Here is a 13,978-nt window from a genome sequence, read left to right as displayed (position 1 = left end):
ATGGTGATTCTCAATGTGTAAAAGTGCACATCTGTTAATTTGCAGTAGTATTTTCTCTGTAAAGCAGACAAGCTACAAAGCAGACAGTCTCATACTAAGTATATAGTGCTGTTTTACAGTTGCCAGGATTTTCCCTAGGGAAGATTCCTATCTAAGAGTGTCAGAACTCATGAGCCCGAAAAGTCATTTCTGATCTCTGCATGCCCCTGTTGTAGTTTGGCAGACAAATACAACCCAGCTCAATTTGATTTGCAATTTTTCTGAGCGTATATTCATGAAGAACTTATCACATGAGTAGATATGAATTAATCTATAACCAAAAATGGTTACATTTATTCTGTAACTTTGTTTAAAAGACCAAAACATTTGTTATACAAACTATGATTCCAATGCAACAAAGGATTGAAAATAGGTCACATGCTTAATTTAACCACAGAAATGTTTCTGTTAAGTTCTGAGAGAGTATCCATGTGCTTAAAATTATATGCCCTGCTCAAATTCATTGCTGTATCAAGGCTTGCCTATGTAATTCTTACCTTAGTTCCTGTTAAGGTGGTAAGAACATCATCAACTCTAATACTCATCAGCATTAAAATTAAGTTATTCATAGCACTTGGACATCTGCTGAGACTTCAGACTAAAGATCTTTTTAGCCCATACTAAAATAATAATAGTAACAATTACAGCCTCATTGTTCTTCAACAAAAAACCCTTTGAAAATCCTGTTAGCAGGAACTCTTTTCATCTCAACAAAAACATAGTGTACAGGTCCCCAGCTCTTAACCCCAGGAAGCTTTAAGAAGACTCTAGTCTTGTCCAATGTGCAATATTATTGACAAGCAAAAGCTTTTTTTGTGCTTCATAATGCTTTTTTAAGTAGGACAAACAATATCTCTCGATATAGTATGAATTCCTTCCAACTGATCATTGCCATTATAGCTCTTCAGATTTCTAGAATTTGTCTTATAAAGAATGCAAGATCAGAACTATGTAAATCCAAAATTCTGTTTGAAAGGAGACATCCTAAGTTGAAAGAGAGAGAGCTTGAAATGTCTTGCAAAGTATGGTCTGAGCTCATCAGGGCCTCAGTTATAAAATGAAGAAATACTTTCTAAGGAGACTATTTGCAGCCCTGCAGCACCTGCTAACAGCACACTGGGGCACTGAATTAGTATCAATGCACAGAGGAAAAGATAAACAATCTATAAACTTGTAAATGATCTCGTTTCCTAGTAGCTAGGCTCCCTGTCCCAGTGCAGAACAGCTGGCCCTGCTCCTGCTTTCTTTGTGACGTTCCTTTGTAACTATTGTCTTAGACACAGTGATTCATATAAGAATAGACTGAACAACTGAATGGACTGTAAAATACACTTTCCTCCTCTCCATCAGAGGAGGAAAATATAGATGTATTCACTGACACTAGCAGCAATTTCCTGCACTGTTAAGTTACACTCCAGGGGGGAACTAGCTGATGTAACATGGAGCATACTCATTAGTATTGACATAACCTGAACATTTCCATCACCCATGTGTCTCAAAGATTCTCCTGTCTTGGGCTGCAATCTGCCCATCCATTTCCTTCTAATTTCTCCCTTTTTACTTGCTCTCTCTGCTTTTGTATTTCTGCTACTTTTTCCTCTTATTCTCCTCCCCCGCCTTTTTCTTTTTTACTAAGAATAAAAACCCCTTGCTCTCAGCTTCATTCAGGCAAATTCAGCTTGCTTTGTGCAGTACAATCTTTCTCTGGGGCCTTTCTGCAAATCCTAGAGTAGCTCCAGCTCCTACTTCCTTGGACAGCTCCACAGAACAGGGTCCAGTGGTGACCTCAGGAGACAACAGCAACTTCCCAAAGCATGGAAGCCATCAATTACTCTAGAATAAACACTCTTCTTTCCAGTAACTCTTCAGTACTCTTCTTCCTCCCTTCTTCTGCAAGCCAGCACATGCCATAACATTTGCCTTTGGTTTCAACTGGAGCAAAATTTCTGGATGCTGACAAACTATAGCGGCAATGATCAGTTGGAAAAAGTTCATACTGTGGTCAGGGCAATTAAGGCTTGTTGGTGCACTTGGGCCCTGGCAACTATATGGACAAATATTGTTTGTGCTACTCTAAAAAGCATTTCAAAGCACAAAAAAGCTTTCACTTGTCAATAATACTGCAATTGGACAAGACTAGATTCTTCTTAAAGCATCCTGGGGTTAAGAGCTGGGGACCTGTACATTGTGTTTCTGTGGAGATGAAAAGAGTTCTTGCTGTCAAGATTTTCAAAGGGTTTCTGTCAAAGAACAATGAGGCCATATTTGTTTGTTTTATTATTTTGGTATGAGCTAAGAGGACCTGCAGTCTGAAGTCTGAGCAGATGTTGGAGTACCACATTTGAAAAATGTAATATTTGAAAACATTTGAAAAATGTAACATTAAACCTTATAACATTAATGTAACATTATAACATTAATGTAACATTAAACAATGGGCCATTATATAACAATGTAACATTAAACATTTGGAAAAAAATGATTTCGTTGTTGGAATATTGATCCTCTAATGTTTGTCTCTACATGCAGCAAAATCAGATGATGTTATGAATTGAAAACATAAACTTAACCAGACTGTATGGGGTGAGAGTAATTTTTCTGAGGCAAGATGATTATGTCAGAAAGAAATGTCCATTTCCTATGAGCTCTGACCCTATAGATGTTCAAATGGCTATTTAAATATCATCTGATAATTTTTACTGAGTGAAAGAATGTAGGGATTCTTCTCATAGTTTTCAGAGAATTTTTACAGAGACTTCGTCTTCATATTTCTTTCATTTCAGTTATATAAACAAGTTTTCCTCATGCTCTTCCTAATAAACTGCCAGGCAGATAATGTGAATTGTGTTTGGCCTTGGTAACTGGAAAGAAAAATATCTATTAGGTCTGCCTGGTTTGAAGGTATCTGTTTTGGCTTTTGCCCTAGTGCATGCACTAAGTCAATCACGTTCTTTATCCTTTTTTTATTTTTTAATTCAATTCATGATCAAAATGTGAGAATTGTAGATGGCAGTGAGATCTCTTTAAGAAATTTATAATTATTCTCAGCCTTCACCCCAGAGATACACTAACTGACTTTCTATAGTCTTATCAACAATCAGTAATTTGAATTGGGAAAGAAACAATTGCTGATGAGTCGTCTTTCCCTGAAAGGTCAAATTGAATTCAGTTGGAGAATAACTTAAATTGCTTTGACGATACAAACTTACTATCTTGTATTCTTAGGATGGTGAATACAGATTCCCTTCCCCGTATTCCCTCCTCTGGAATGTGAAAAGACAAACTCCAGTCCTAATTCTCAGTAAAGATGTAACTGACATGCTGGAACTTTCGAAAGTCACAATTCATCTTTCTTCTTCAGGATGATTTTCCTCACAAGTTCTGTAACATAGGGTCTTATTTCTTCAACAGAGACAGTAGAGTCCCAGGCCTTTACTACTTTCCCATTAGGGTCCACCAGGTATTTCCAGAAGTTCCAGGTTGGTTCTTCTCCTGTGGAATCTATGGGGGGAAAAAAACAGAAAAGAAAACGGCGTTAGCCAATTCCTGACATTTGTTCATGTCAATTCGATGATTACTGTCACAGAAGAAGCAGGAATATAAAATTAAGAGAGAGCTCAGAATGAATATTAAGACGAATTTTCTGCCAGACAGGGAGATTTAGCTAGACAGCAGTACCCTGGAGACTAGTGAAACACAATCAAACTTGTCACAGGCAGACAGGAGGAAGTACTATATTTTGTGTGTGAGTGTATGGATGTATGTGTACTATATTTATAGTATGAAATAGTTGTACATTGACAGAGAAATGGAGTTTGGGGCAAAAGAATAGCTGTACTAGAACTGGCTGAGAGTTTGCTTACCTGGGATTTTGTCTCCAAAAGTACCAGGTATCACATGCTTCAGAGTAATGTTTCAAGAAAAGCTACGTAAAGAAATAGCAAAATAAATTGCTCCAAGAGGAATTTTCCTCCTAATCCTTATCTACTACTGTTTTTACTCTGCATGACCGCATATTCATTTCACCTCAGTCGTACTCTTATCCTTTACCATTCTATTACATTACTAGCAAAATTTTCAGGAACGCACTTTCAATCTGACCAAGAGTTTCATCCCGCTAATGACACCAGTACAGACCCTACAAAGTAGCATCTTTTTCCATTGATCATATGATGGGCAAAATTTCACATGGAGTCAGAGATATTTCCAAAGTATTACCAAGACATAGCTAAACGTTCGCTGTTGACTGTCTTGTCAATGTGCTGCAGGGAGTGTACTGCCTCCGGCAGCCTCGCTTTGCATGGGGACCAACAGGGAAACACAAGGTTTGCAGTTTTCGTGTGACCTGCCAGCAGTAGCAAGCCCACGGGGCAAAACAGACATGGAAGGACGTGAAGAGGACTAAAGGAAAGTTTGGCTAGAGGAGAGACTCACTGTAGACACCTGCAGGAGTGCTTGGGGTAGCCAGAAATAATACTAGCAACACTCAGTGTAAAGTCAGTGGTATGTGGGAGAACACTGTGGTGCTGAGAAGAGGATGTGGCATGGTCCTTGCAGAATACAGCTTAGATGGTATCATGTCATGTTGGGATTTATGACAAATCATTCCCAGAAGTCATTTCCTTCACAGTGGATAAAGGCTGTCATTTTAGTTTCACATTTAAATGCTATTTAGAGGATTCAGTCAGTTCGTGGAAAGTAGTGTCTTGAAAGATAATATTCTAATTTAGAGTATATTTTGTCAGCTGTCTGCCAAGGATGAGCAAAACCTCTGCAGGTCTCAGTGCTAGCCCTAGTGCAAATTAGAAGTGGATGAACTGTATGGTATGGCTATTTCAATGCTTGGCAAGGAATGAGGGAGGGAGGATTCAAGGTCATTGCTTCTGTCCGCTTTCACTTTTTGATTGCTGAAGTAAATTATGTAGGCACTTTGCTTCCACTTATCCTACAACTATTGAGATGAATCTTATAAATCCAGCCTGCAGCAGTTGTGTCACAGGAGGAACACTTAGGAGGAAAGATTGCAAAGTGCAAAAATGAAGAACAGGTGTTTTATGCATACAGGAGAGTATTTCTAGACCTGTATTCCGCGTAGGAGTTTATTAAAATAGTTCTTACAGGGCACTGTTTGTTGGGAGGTCTTCATCACATGATCTTTTTAGAAAGTTTGACAAATATGTCAAGAGAGACAGAAATCCTGCCTTGGGCAGAAGGACAGACTAGATGACTTCTGTGCACAGACATAAATACCCTTTTTCAGTTGCATGGTATCTTGTGTCAGAGGAATTCTGTGTTGGGGAAAAAAACTTCCAGATTACTCACCGATTAAGTACTTGAAGGCAGGAATTGCACCGGCACCGCTGACGGCAGTTTTGCTGAACATAGGAAAGGAGGCACCATACATCTTCCGTGCAAAACTCTCGATTTCTCTGTTACTGTCTGGTTCTTGCTGCCCAAACTGATTGCAGGGGAATGCCAGCACATTGAAATGATACGGGCCGAGGTCTCTCTGTAACTGTTGTAAGGCCTTGTAGTGGCTATCTGTATATCCACACTCACTTGCAACGTTAACAACTAGAGACACCTATAGAACAAGAGAGATTAGAAAATGTGCTACACATGTCAGTTTTCCACAGCTAGCTTGAGTATTAATTATTCTCAAAAACTAGGAATGTCTAAGAACTGTGCCCGAACACTCATGTTTGAAACTAAACAGATTTCTGTCCGCTATAGGCAGATTTTTTTTTTTAAATATTTTTATATATTCCCATTTGGCAACCATAAATATAACACTCACTAAACTCCTTAGCAATCTTAATTCTCAGTTTACAGAGAAAACAGAATTTCTTCTGTTCTGCCTTTTAGATATTCTCTAAGGATATTTAAGAAATGACCATCCAGCTGAGGTATATGGAGTAGTTTATCAAAGACTTGCAAATCCATGTATTTTTGGTTGTTCAGTTATCTACCATGCAGCGTGTTCTTTTTTACAGAACTTAGTACTGATACAGAACTGGCTGATGCATTTAGCGTTGTCTGTATAGATGCCCAGATCTGAAAGCCAATGGAAGCAATTACAGGATTTTAGGTTAGTCTATGCAGTACAGATGGGAAATTTCACCCCGTTTCTTGAGTAAGTTCACTAAGTTGTGTCAAAACAGCAACGTATTTTCCATAAAGGTTTACTACCTTAATAAGAGATCCCAAATAGTGAAGAATGTGCACACTATGCTTTAAAGAGTTACTCCTGTAGCTGGTCATCTTTGATGTTGTGTGCAGCGTTTCAGTCAGACGCTAGCACCAGGCAGGTATCTGCCTGGGCAGATCCAGCAGAAAGAAAGATGCCAAATACAGATGAGCACTGCTTGAATATGAAAGCACATGTAAGGAGGACGCATGGTGGAACAGATTCTGCCAAGAATTTTGGGGGGAAATAAAGTGACCTAACTCTGATCTGACACAGTTTCTCAAGACCATGAAGAGCTTTCCACAGGCTTTGGAGATATTTTATCTTTAAATAACTTTTAGAGTTTGTTTTTAGACTTCTTATACTTTTTATCGTTCTCATAATTTTTATAAGTGTGAGTTATAACTCATTCTGCAGAAATTGAATGTTTTCTAATGTTTTCATGAAAGTGGATTAAAGCCGAATATTGTAGATCTCTATCGTAACAGCATTATGTCCTTTATAGTGATAAGTTCTTTCACATAAAACTATATTCTATTACTTGTTTTGAATCAATCTGTAAGAGTTATAAGTCACAGGGTTTCTAGAGATTATAAATCACCACAAAAATTGGTCCTTCATTCTCAGATTGCAAGAAAAGATTGAATGAAATCGAAGTAGCCAACACATTCCCCAGTACTAGTACAGTAACAGCAGCTGTTCACATTGGACCTTTCTACAAAAAAGTCTGAAGGTTTCATGCAAGCTGGCATGTTGGTTTCGTTATCATTATTGTGAGACAGGGCAGCATTATAGGTCCCAATGCAACAAGAGGAAAGCCTGCAGCTTGGACACATTAATTGACCTGATCAAAGTTAAACAGCAAGAAGCTGCATGATCAAGAAAAGGAAGTAAATAATCCTGATTCAAAGTCTTGTACTTTTGTGTTTGTGGCCACCAGCCTTACTCAATTTGCACTTTGGATTCTAATGTTACTGTTGTTCCATATTCCTAATTATATGTTTTTATACAAAATATAACACTGTGTAGGAAACATGAATAGAGTGCATAAAAATAAATGATAACGTATCAAAAAATAAGTGACTACATGTGTATAGTATTTTTAAGGCCGGAGAACAATAATTTATTGGCATATAAAAGCTCATAATGGGGGTAAGGTATGGGACAACAGGATGAAATTTCTAAAAGGGTACGAAGGAATGAAAAGAAAGCTAAGGGGATGGCAGTGTATATCATGTCTTATATTAAACATTAATGCTTACTTTGTATATTTTGTTTATTGTATAGGTATGCAGCTATATTTAAAGTGGTTTCTGAGCAGCACTGTTTGTTTTCGCTAGAGGACAGGTAATTTTATAAGGCAGGAGTTGATGTAATCTTCTTTGTGGTATATTGTGTCAACAGAATATAATCTAAGGAATCCCTGTACACTTGCACATGAAATATGATCTGGAGCCATCTAGCTAACTTCCAAAGCATCACATTTATTCAGACTATATTTACAAGCTCTACGTGAAATTTTAAACCTGTCTCCTCAAACATCCAAAGATTTGCCTTATAATTAGAAAACTTTTCAGATAAGAGGTAGTAATTCCTGTTTCAGACTGTCACCATTTCAAATAAAACTTATAAATATATATTAGACACAAAAATAACCATAGGCAGTTCTCCTCTTCAGACAATGTGTTTTCCAAGTTTTAGTGACAATTGTACAGAATGGTTAAATAGAGATAAATGTAATACTGAGAGTTGAAGACGCATGTAGTTCTTTTTGCTGAAATTCTAGAGTGTTTTTTAAATATAGTTTGAGGCTCAGCATTCTCATGATGCAGAAGTATTCATATACCTTAGTGTATTCACAGCTATCGGTACTTTATCCCAAATACAATACGTAATATAAGAATTTATCCTTGGAGGCTTGTGGGAAATAAGGTTGTGGAGGTATTATGTTCCTATTGTAACAAATATGAAAGATGAGCTGCAAACGAAATCAACCAAGCTTTTATAATTTTTACTTGATTTTGAATTGAGCAGGGCTTGAGAGAATTCACTCAAAAAGAGACGACTGTTTTAATTTGCGGCTGTTTAACACCAGTGATTACTCAGCACGGTGATGAAAGGTAGGAGAGCTCACAATGCAAATGGTGCAAACTTCCAAACATTCTCCTGAAGGAAACTACGCACACCTTTTTTTTGAAAGGCAGGTGCATGATACTTCTCTTCTTTTTTATTTTCATAGAAAAATGCATTTTATTACTGAATTCCATAATTTAATATTGCAAACATCCTAAAAGTATAAATAACGTATCCTAAAGATTTTTCAGGATTTATTAGTATTTCATAAGGAATGTTTAAAATGAATGTTTAAAAATCTTTTAGTCATCTTCTAAGTGTTTGTGTTGAGTATCACAAATGATGAAATGAGGTGATTTGTATTTTTGTTGTTTGTATTTTATCTTTATAAACAACAACCATTCTTTTTGTTCTCATAACGAGGCTGTACTTTGAATTTTTAAAACCATTAATGGTTTAAATTAAACTCAGTACTCCACTTGACTGACTTGTCTCTCACCTTACGCTCTGAGAGTACAAGTCAAGTACACCACCTAGTGTGCAGTGCAAACAATTCATCCTGGACCTTTACAAAAATGATTTAATTAAAGCTGAATTGTGTTTTAGCCATTATTTGACCTTTTAATACTATGCTTTCCTTCCCTTTTCTTAAGAAACACATGCATTCTAATAGAGAAATCATTTTTCCATTACAAAAATGGTTGTTGGTTTACTCCATGTTTATGCAGGGTACCTCCTTGAGGAAAAGATCCCCAGAGAGATTTATGAATCTGTCAGCCTCAAGTAATGCTGCGTGGACCTTTTAGCACAGACAGTAGACACTTATGTTTTTAGACCTGGAGATTTTAAATGGCACCATCAAACTGATGGGAGGACCATCTAGAGGGTCACATTACACCAACTGACAGACCTGTTGCCTTCCTGGAAAAAATAGCAATATTTGTACCGTAATTAAGTATCTCTACTCTGTATTTATACACATTCAGTAATACTACATTCTTGAACTGTAGAGAGCTGTGACACAAAGTGCCTAGCATTACTTCCAGCAATAAAACAAGACTTAACATTATTATAGTACCTTTCGTACAAGGTTTCCAAAGCACTGCACTAATGCTGCTTCATTAAGCCTCAGCCCACTGTACTTAGCTCTGTGGTTGGTAGGTAGGTAGGTAGGTAGGTAGGTAGGCAGGTAGGCAGGTAGGTAGGTAAGTAGACACTATTATATCTGGATAGGTATAAACCTGGCAGGGAACAGTTGAAGCTTGGAAGTGCTGCATTCCAAATAGATACTATTTTTGGCAGGAATACTGCCTCTTAGTTAGAGTGCATCCGATAGAGACCATAAAATGAAATAGGAACTTTCTTGATACAGATAGCTATTCTGATAAACCTCATCTTCTTTGCATCCTGATGATTCTTCTCCAACCACTCATCACCGCCCCTTATATTTAATGTAGATGGATCAGCAACATCAGTGTGGTAGCCTAGGTAAAGCATGGGAGGATGGTCTTCTCATGGGACAGAATAAAACAGCTAGCTTTTTCATCTGTTTCACTTGTGGCACTTCTTTGTCCATCATAGTAGTCCTCCCTCTCTCTGCTTTCAGACAGATTTAATATACCTAGTTTTGCTGAATGCATGCCAAATTTGTAGCATTCTGGCAATATTTCTAATGCCCTTATAAAAACAGAGTTCTCTCTCACCTATTCTGATATTTTTATTAAAATGGAGGATACATTATATCTGTGCACATTATTTTCAGCCAGAAATAAATCCAATCCTTAATTTTCTCATTTTTACTATTTCAGACTTGTAAGTAACACATTTCTTATTTTCTATATAATTGACTTAGTACTTGTGGTTTGCATCAAGTTGCACTTGAATGGAAATTGAATTAATCAGCCTCAGTTTTAAAAAATTATCTCAGTGATCTGAATATAAAACGTTTTATATTAATAATGAGTTACTGAGGAAAAATTCTGCAAGTAATGAATTGCACTGATTCTACTCAGCATGGCCCTTGTGTTTTTAGAATTAGCAGACTTTATTCTGTTTTTTTGTACACTGGAAACTTGCTGACTTTTTCAATTCCCAGGTAGTTTCTTGACTACAGATTACATTAACTAAATTAGCTGAGTGACTGAGTTGAAGAAAATGTTCTCTCTACATCTGCCAGAAAGCTTAAGGCTGTTGAAAGCTGGTTTAGCAATTAGCAGGCTATTGTTCCAGGCGTTGACTAGTGACTCACTTTCTTTAAAACATCAGCAGCACACATGTACTGCCATTTGCTTTGTTTTAATTACTTTAAAGTATTATGGTAAACTTACACCTTTACATTGGTTATCTAACTTCAGATATAAGTGGGTTTATTTTAAGAAATAAATGGGTATTTTAATTGATCTGTGTCTACCTTGATAATGAGCTCTAACAACATAAGGACATAAAAGGGTCATTTTATTGGTATAATCTAGCTTTAAATTGTGCATATGTGTTCTCAAACAGTAGCTGAACTGAGCACGGATGGGTTCTCTGAATGGCAATCTTTTGGTTGAACAGCTTGGACAGAAGCTGGTCATCACTTATTGAAATAAATAATTCCCACACTTCCCACAAAGTACCTGTGGTCTTGGAAAAGCAAAAAAAGATGTGGAATGAGTGCTCTTGCGGGGGGTTAGGCAAATGCAGACTGCGGCTCCTTCCGCAGGGGACAAACACCCCCTGTCTCTGCCAGCACGGAGGGAAGGAATTCCGCAAGGGAAACCTGGGAGTTACCCCTGTAGCCCTTGCCATGCTGGTTCTGGCCCTGAGTTAGAGAAGCTACAGGTGGTATTTGCTTATTTAGAAAGATTTGCAGGTGACCTGCAGACAAAACATGCCTCAGTGACAGGACTTATTGACAGAGCCTTTGGAAAGAACCCCTAAAAAAAGTAAATATTGCTCAATATTACATAGGTTCCCTAGTTTCTCAAAAATAAATATCTGAGTGTGCATTGGATCAGTTCCCCTCTGCTCTGTTCTCTGACTGCATTGTGAATGGAGGCAGAGGAGGACTTTGACCCGGTAAGATCCAGGCCTCTCATTTGGTCCAAATCCACCAGTAACCCTCTCTCCTGAGCTCAGAAAAATTTGTATCTCCTCCTGTGGGCCTTGTGTTTCTTCCTGAAAGTGTTTTAGTCACCCAGCACTTTGGATGAATGAGTACCATCACCTCGGCAAAGTACCCGAGGGGAGAGAAAAGGAAAGTGGAAACACGGAGCTGAGACTAAGGGTGAAAGTGAGGAGTGGAGCTTTCCTTTTTGGGAAGCTGTTGGACTGGCCTGGCTGTATCACGTAAGATGTGTCACGTGAGCATTAAGGATGGAGGTGGTGGCATTTATGCTTTGATTTTAGTTTCTGTAATTTGTGAATCTGGCTGCAAGAGCTACAGATACTATGCCCCCCTTCCTGTGCTAACCTGTCTTTGTTCTTCCGCAGGTACTAACCACCTTTCTCAGATGGTCAAACCAATAAAAAAAATCAAGTTACATTCAAGAAAATTGTTCTCAAACTGGGAAGGAAAGTTATGTCTACAACTCCTCAATTTAATAGGTAAATGGAATTTAAAAGGCAAAAAAGCATATGCAGTGTCTATCTGCCCTGTTTCATACAGTTCTTTGTCATGCTAAAATTGGCTATAAATGGAATAGCAATGGTGTTTCTACAATTTCACTGTACACTGATATTAAAAGAGTACTTATCATGTCTCTCACTTTTTTACTATTTATGGTGAAAACTCTTAACTCTGTTAACCACTGACTAAATCCCGTCTTTTTCAAAACAGAACTTCCAAAAGAAATGGGATTTAGGTAAAAAGATTTTACTAAAAGTCATGCAGTTAAAAAGCGGAAATAAGTTCCAAAAATAAGTTGTACAAAGGTACAAACTTCCTGTTTAACAGCCACAATCGAGTGCAATTCATCCTGCTGCATGGAAGGCAGGCATTCCCTGCTTGCCACGTATACAGGGAGCAGCCTGCGCGAGGAAGAGACTCCGCCACACAGAGAGGTTAGACTGCAAACGTTTTATTTAAAGAATGCAAAGACCTATGGAATGGTACCAAAGGAAGCATGCAGGCAACACTCCAGATCAGTTAAAGAAGTCGTAAAAACAAATCTATCTGCATGCACGCATCATGTTAAAGTACAATCTCTCCACCCCCACTTGCTTTTTGCAGACATGCAAGGACTGGCTGATTAGTGATAGTGTGAGAGCTGCCCATCTCCGTGCAGACTTACCGAGCCCCTGTATTTCTCCAGAGAGACTAGCTTGCCCCTGATGTTTACAACTTTGAAAGTGTAAAAATCAGTCTCTTTCTGCTGAGTAGCGGAAAAGGCTAAGAGCAGGAGTGCTGCTATTGCAAGGAGCATGGCTAGAGGGATGAGGAAAACTTTGGGGAAGGAAGAGGAAGCCTTGTGCTCCACACTGCCCTCAGGATCTAGCATGCTGCAAGACAGTGCTGCACAGACACTTGCCACAATAGTAAAGCACTGCCGGAAAGAAAGGACTGCTGCAAACGGACCCTTTTGCAACAGTCTCTTCTGCAAAGATTTAACAGAAGCTGCATTCATGCAAGACCTCAGGAGGATGTATTTATGAAGGAATCAAACGCTTTCCAATGGAGTATTTCATTGTGGCAATGGTGTATTAGATAAGGCCATTTATAGGTAAAACATACAAATTGAAGGGCTAATTCTTTCAGCTCAAGAACAGCAGTAGTGTATGTGTCTTTGTGGGGTGCTGGTCAGACTTAGGGAGCTGCTTTGACTATGTCCTAGGAAAATATGGCATAGAGTTACTGTGATTTTGATGGATTTGCAAGTAGGCATTTAAAATATACTAACTATAGCATCTAGTAACTATGATGTAATGTCAAAGGATACCAGTGGCTTGGTTGCTAGTGGTTACTGATTCAAGTGCTATCAAAAACTGAGGGTAACAAACGGTATCACGCGAAGTGGAGCGCTCTTAGTCAGACATCCTCTATGGGAGCACTTGGCTCCAGACAGGTGGCTGGGGGGCCATGCAGGTCTCAACGGGCTGAGCCGGGAGAAAGCACATCACCAAGGAGTTTCAAGTGAGAAAGAGGCTTTGTTAGGCATTAGGAACTGAATTTGGTACCAAAGCTTGCAGAAATACGGAGCCAAGGCAGCTGCTTGGAGATCAGCGTAGTGATGCCATTTGTGGGCTGTTGCCAAAAAACAATAGCCATTTGTGCCATTTGCTACTATGCCTGCTGGAAGAGTGAGGATTTGTATATATAAAGTAATGATAGGAAGCATTTGATGGTCATTGATTTTTTCTTGGACTGAAAAAAATGGTCCTCTGTGCCTGTGATTCTGCTACTTCTTGGTAAAGAAAATATAAAAGGTAATGATTTATAGAAAACAATGAAGAGCCACACAGAAAGCATACTGGAAATTTATCTTTTGAATAGCAAATTACATTTTGTAATCTCACTGGTTTTTTTTGTTTTTACCTAGAGTTTTGGTAGATCTTTCAGGTCTTTATTAAGTTTGGTGAAATAATTTATGCATAAGTGACATTACTGTAAGCGAAGAAACTATGAATAACTAGTTGAAAGACTTAATAATAGTTTTTAAACATCACATATTTTGCAGGTTTTTATGTATTTCAGGTTAA

General features: G+C 38.1%; 1 protein-coding gene across 1 annotated transcript; it reads right to left on the bottom strand.

Moving 5' to 3' along the window:
• Positions 1-301: 301 nt before the first annotated feature.
• GPX7 (glutathione peroxidase 7) lies at positions 302-12,835 on the bottom strand. The gene is made up of 3 exons (XM_026105853.2): positions 12,574-12,835; positions 5,362-5,623; positions 302-3,540 (listed from the first exon to the last, which is right to left on the bottom strand). The coding sequence occupies exons 1-3, from the start codon at positions 12,778-12,780 to the stop codon at positions 3,377-3,379; spliced, it is 633 nt and encodes a 210-aa protein (XP_025961638.2). The 5' UTR covers positions 12,781-12,835; the 3' UTR covers positions 302-3,376.
• Between the last annotated feature and the right edge of the window lie 1,143 nt (positions 12,836-13,978).

The sequence above is a fragment of the Dromaius novaehollandiae genome, chromosome 8 (genome assembly GCF_036370855.1).
Source record: "Dromaius novaehollandiae isolate bDroNov1 chromosome 8, bDroNov1.hap1, whole genome shotgun sequence".
NCBI lineage: Eukaryota > Metazoa > Chordata > Aves > Casuariiformes > Dromaiidae > Dromaius > Dromaius novaehollandiae.
This window is presented reverse-complemented; position numbering and strand designations above follow the sequence as displayed.

Excerpts from the sequence above, each read along its gene's own strand:
- GPX7 (XM_026105853.2), bottom strand. The coding sequence starts at position 12,780 with ATGCTAGATCCTGAGGGCAGTGTGGAGCACAAGGCTTCCTCTTCCTTC. Across the intron at positions 5,624-12,573 it reads TGGAGAAATACAGGGGCTCG|GTGTCTCTAGTTGTTAACGT; the intron begins GTAAGTCTGCAC and ends CTTGTTCTATAG. Across the intron at positions 3,541-5,361 it reads TGCCTTCAAGTACTTAATCG|ATTCCACAGGAGAAGAACCA; the intron begins GTGAGTAATCTG and ends TTCCCCCCATAG.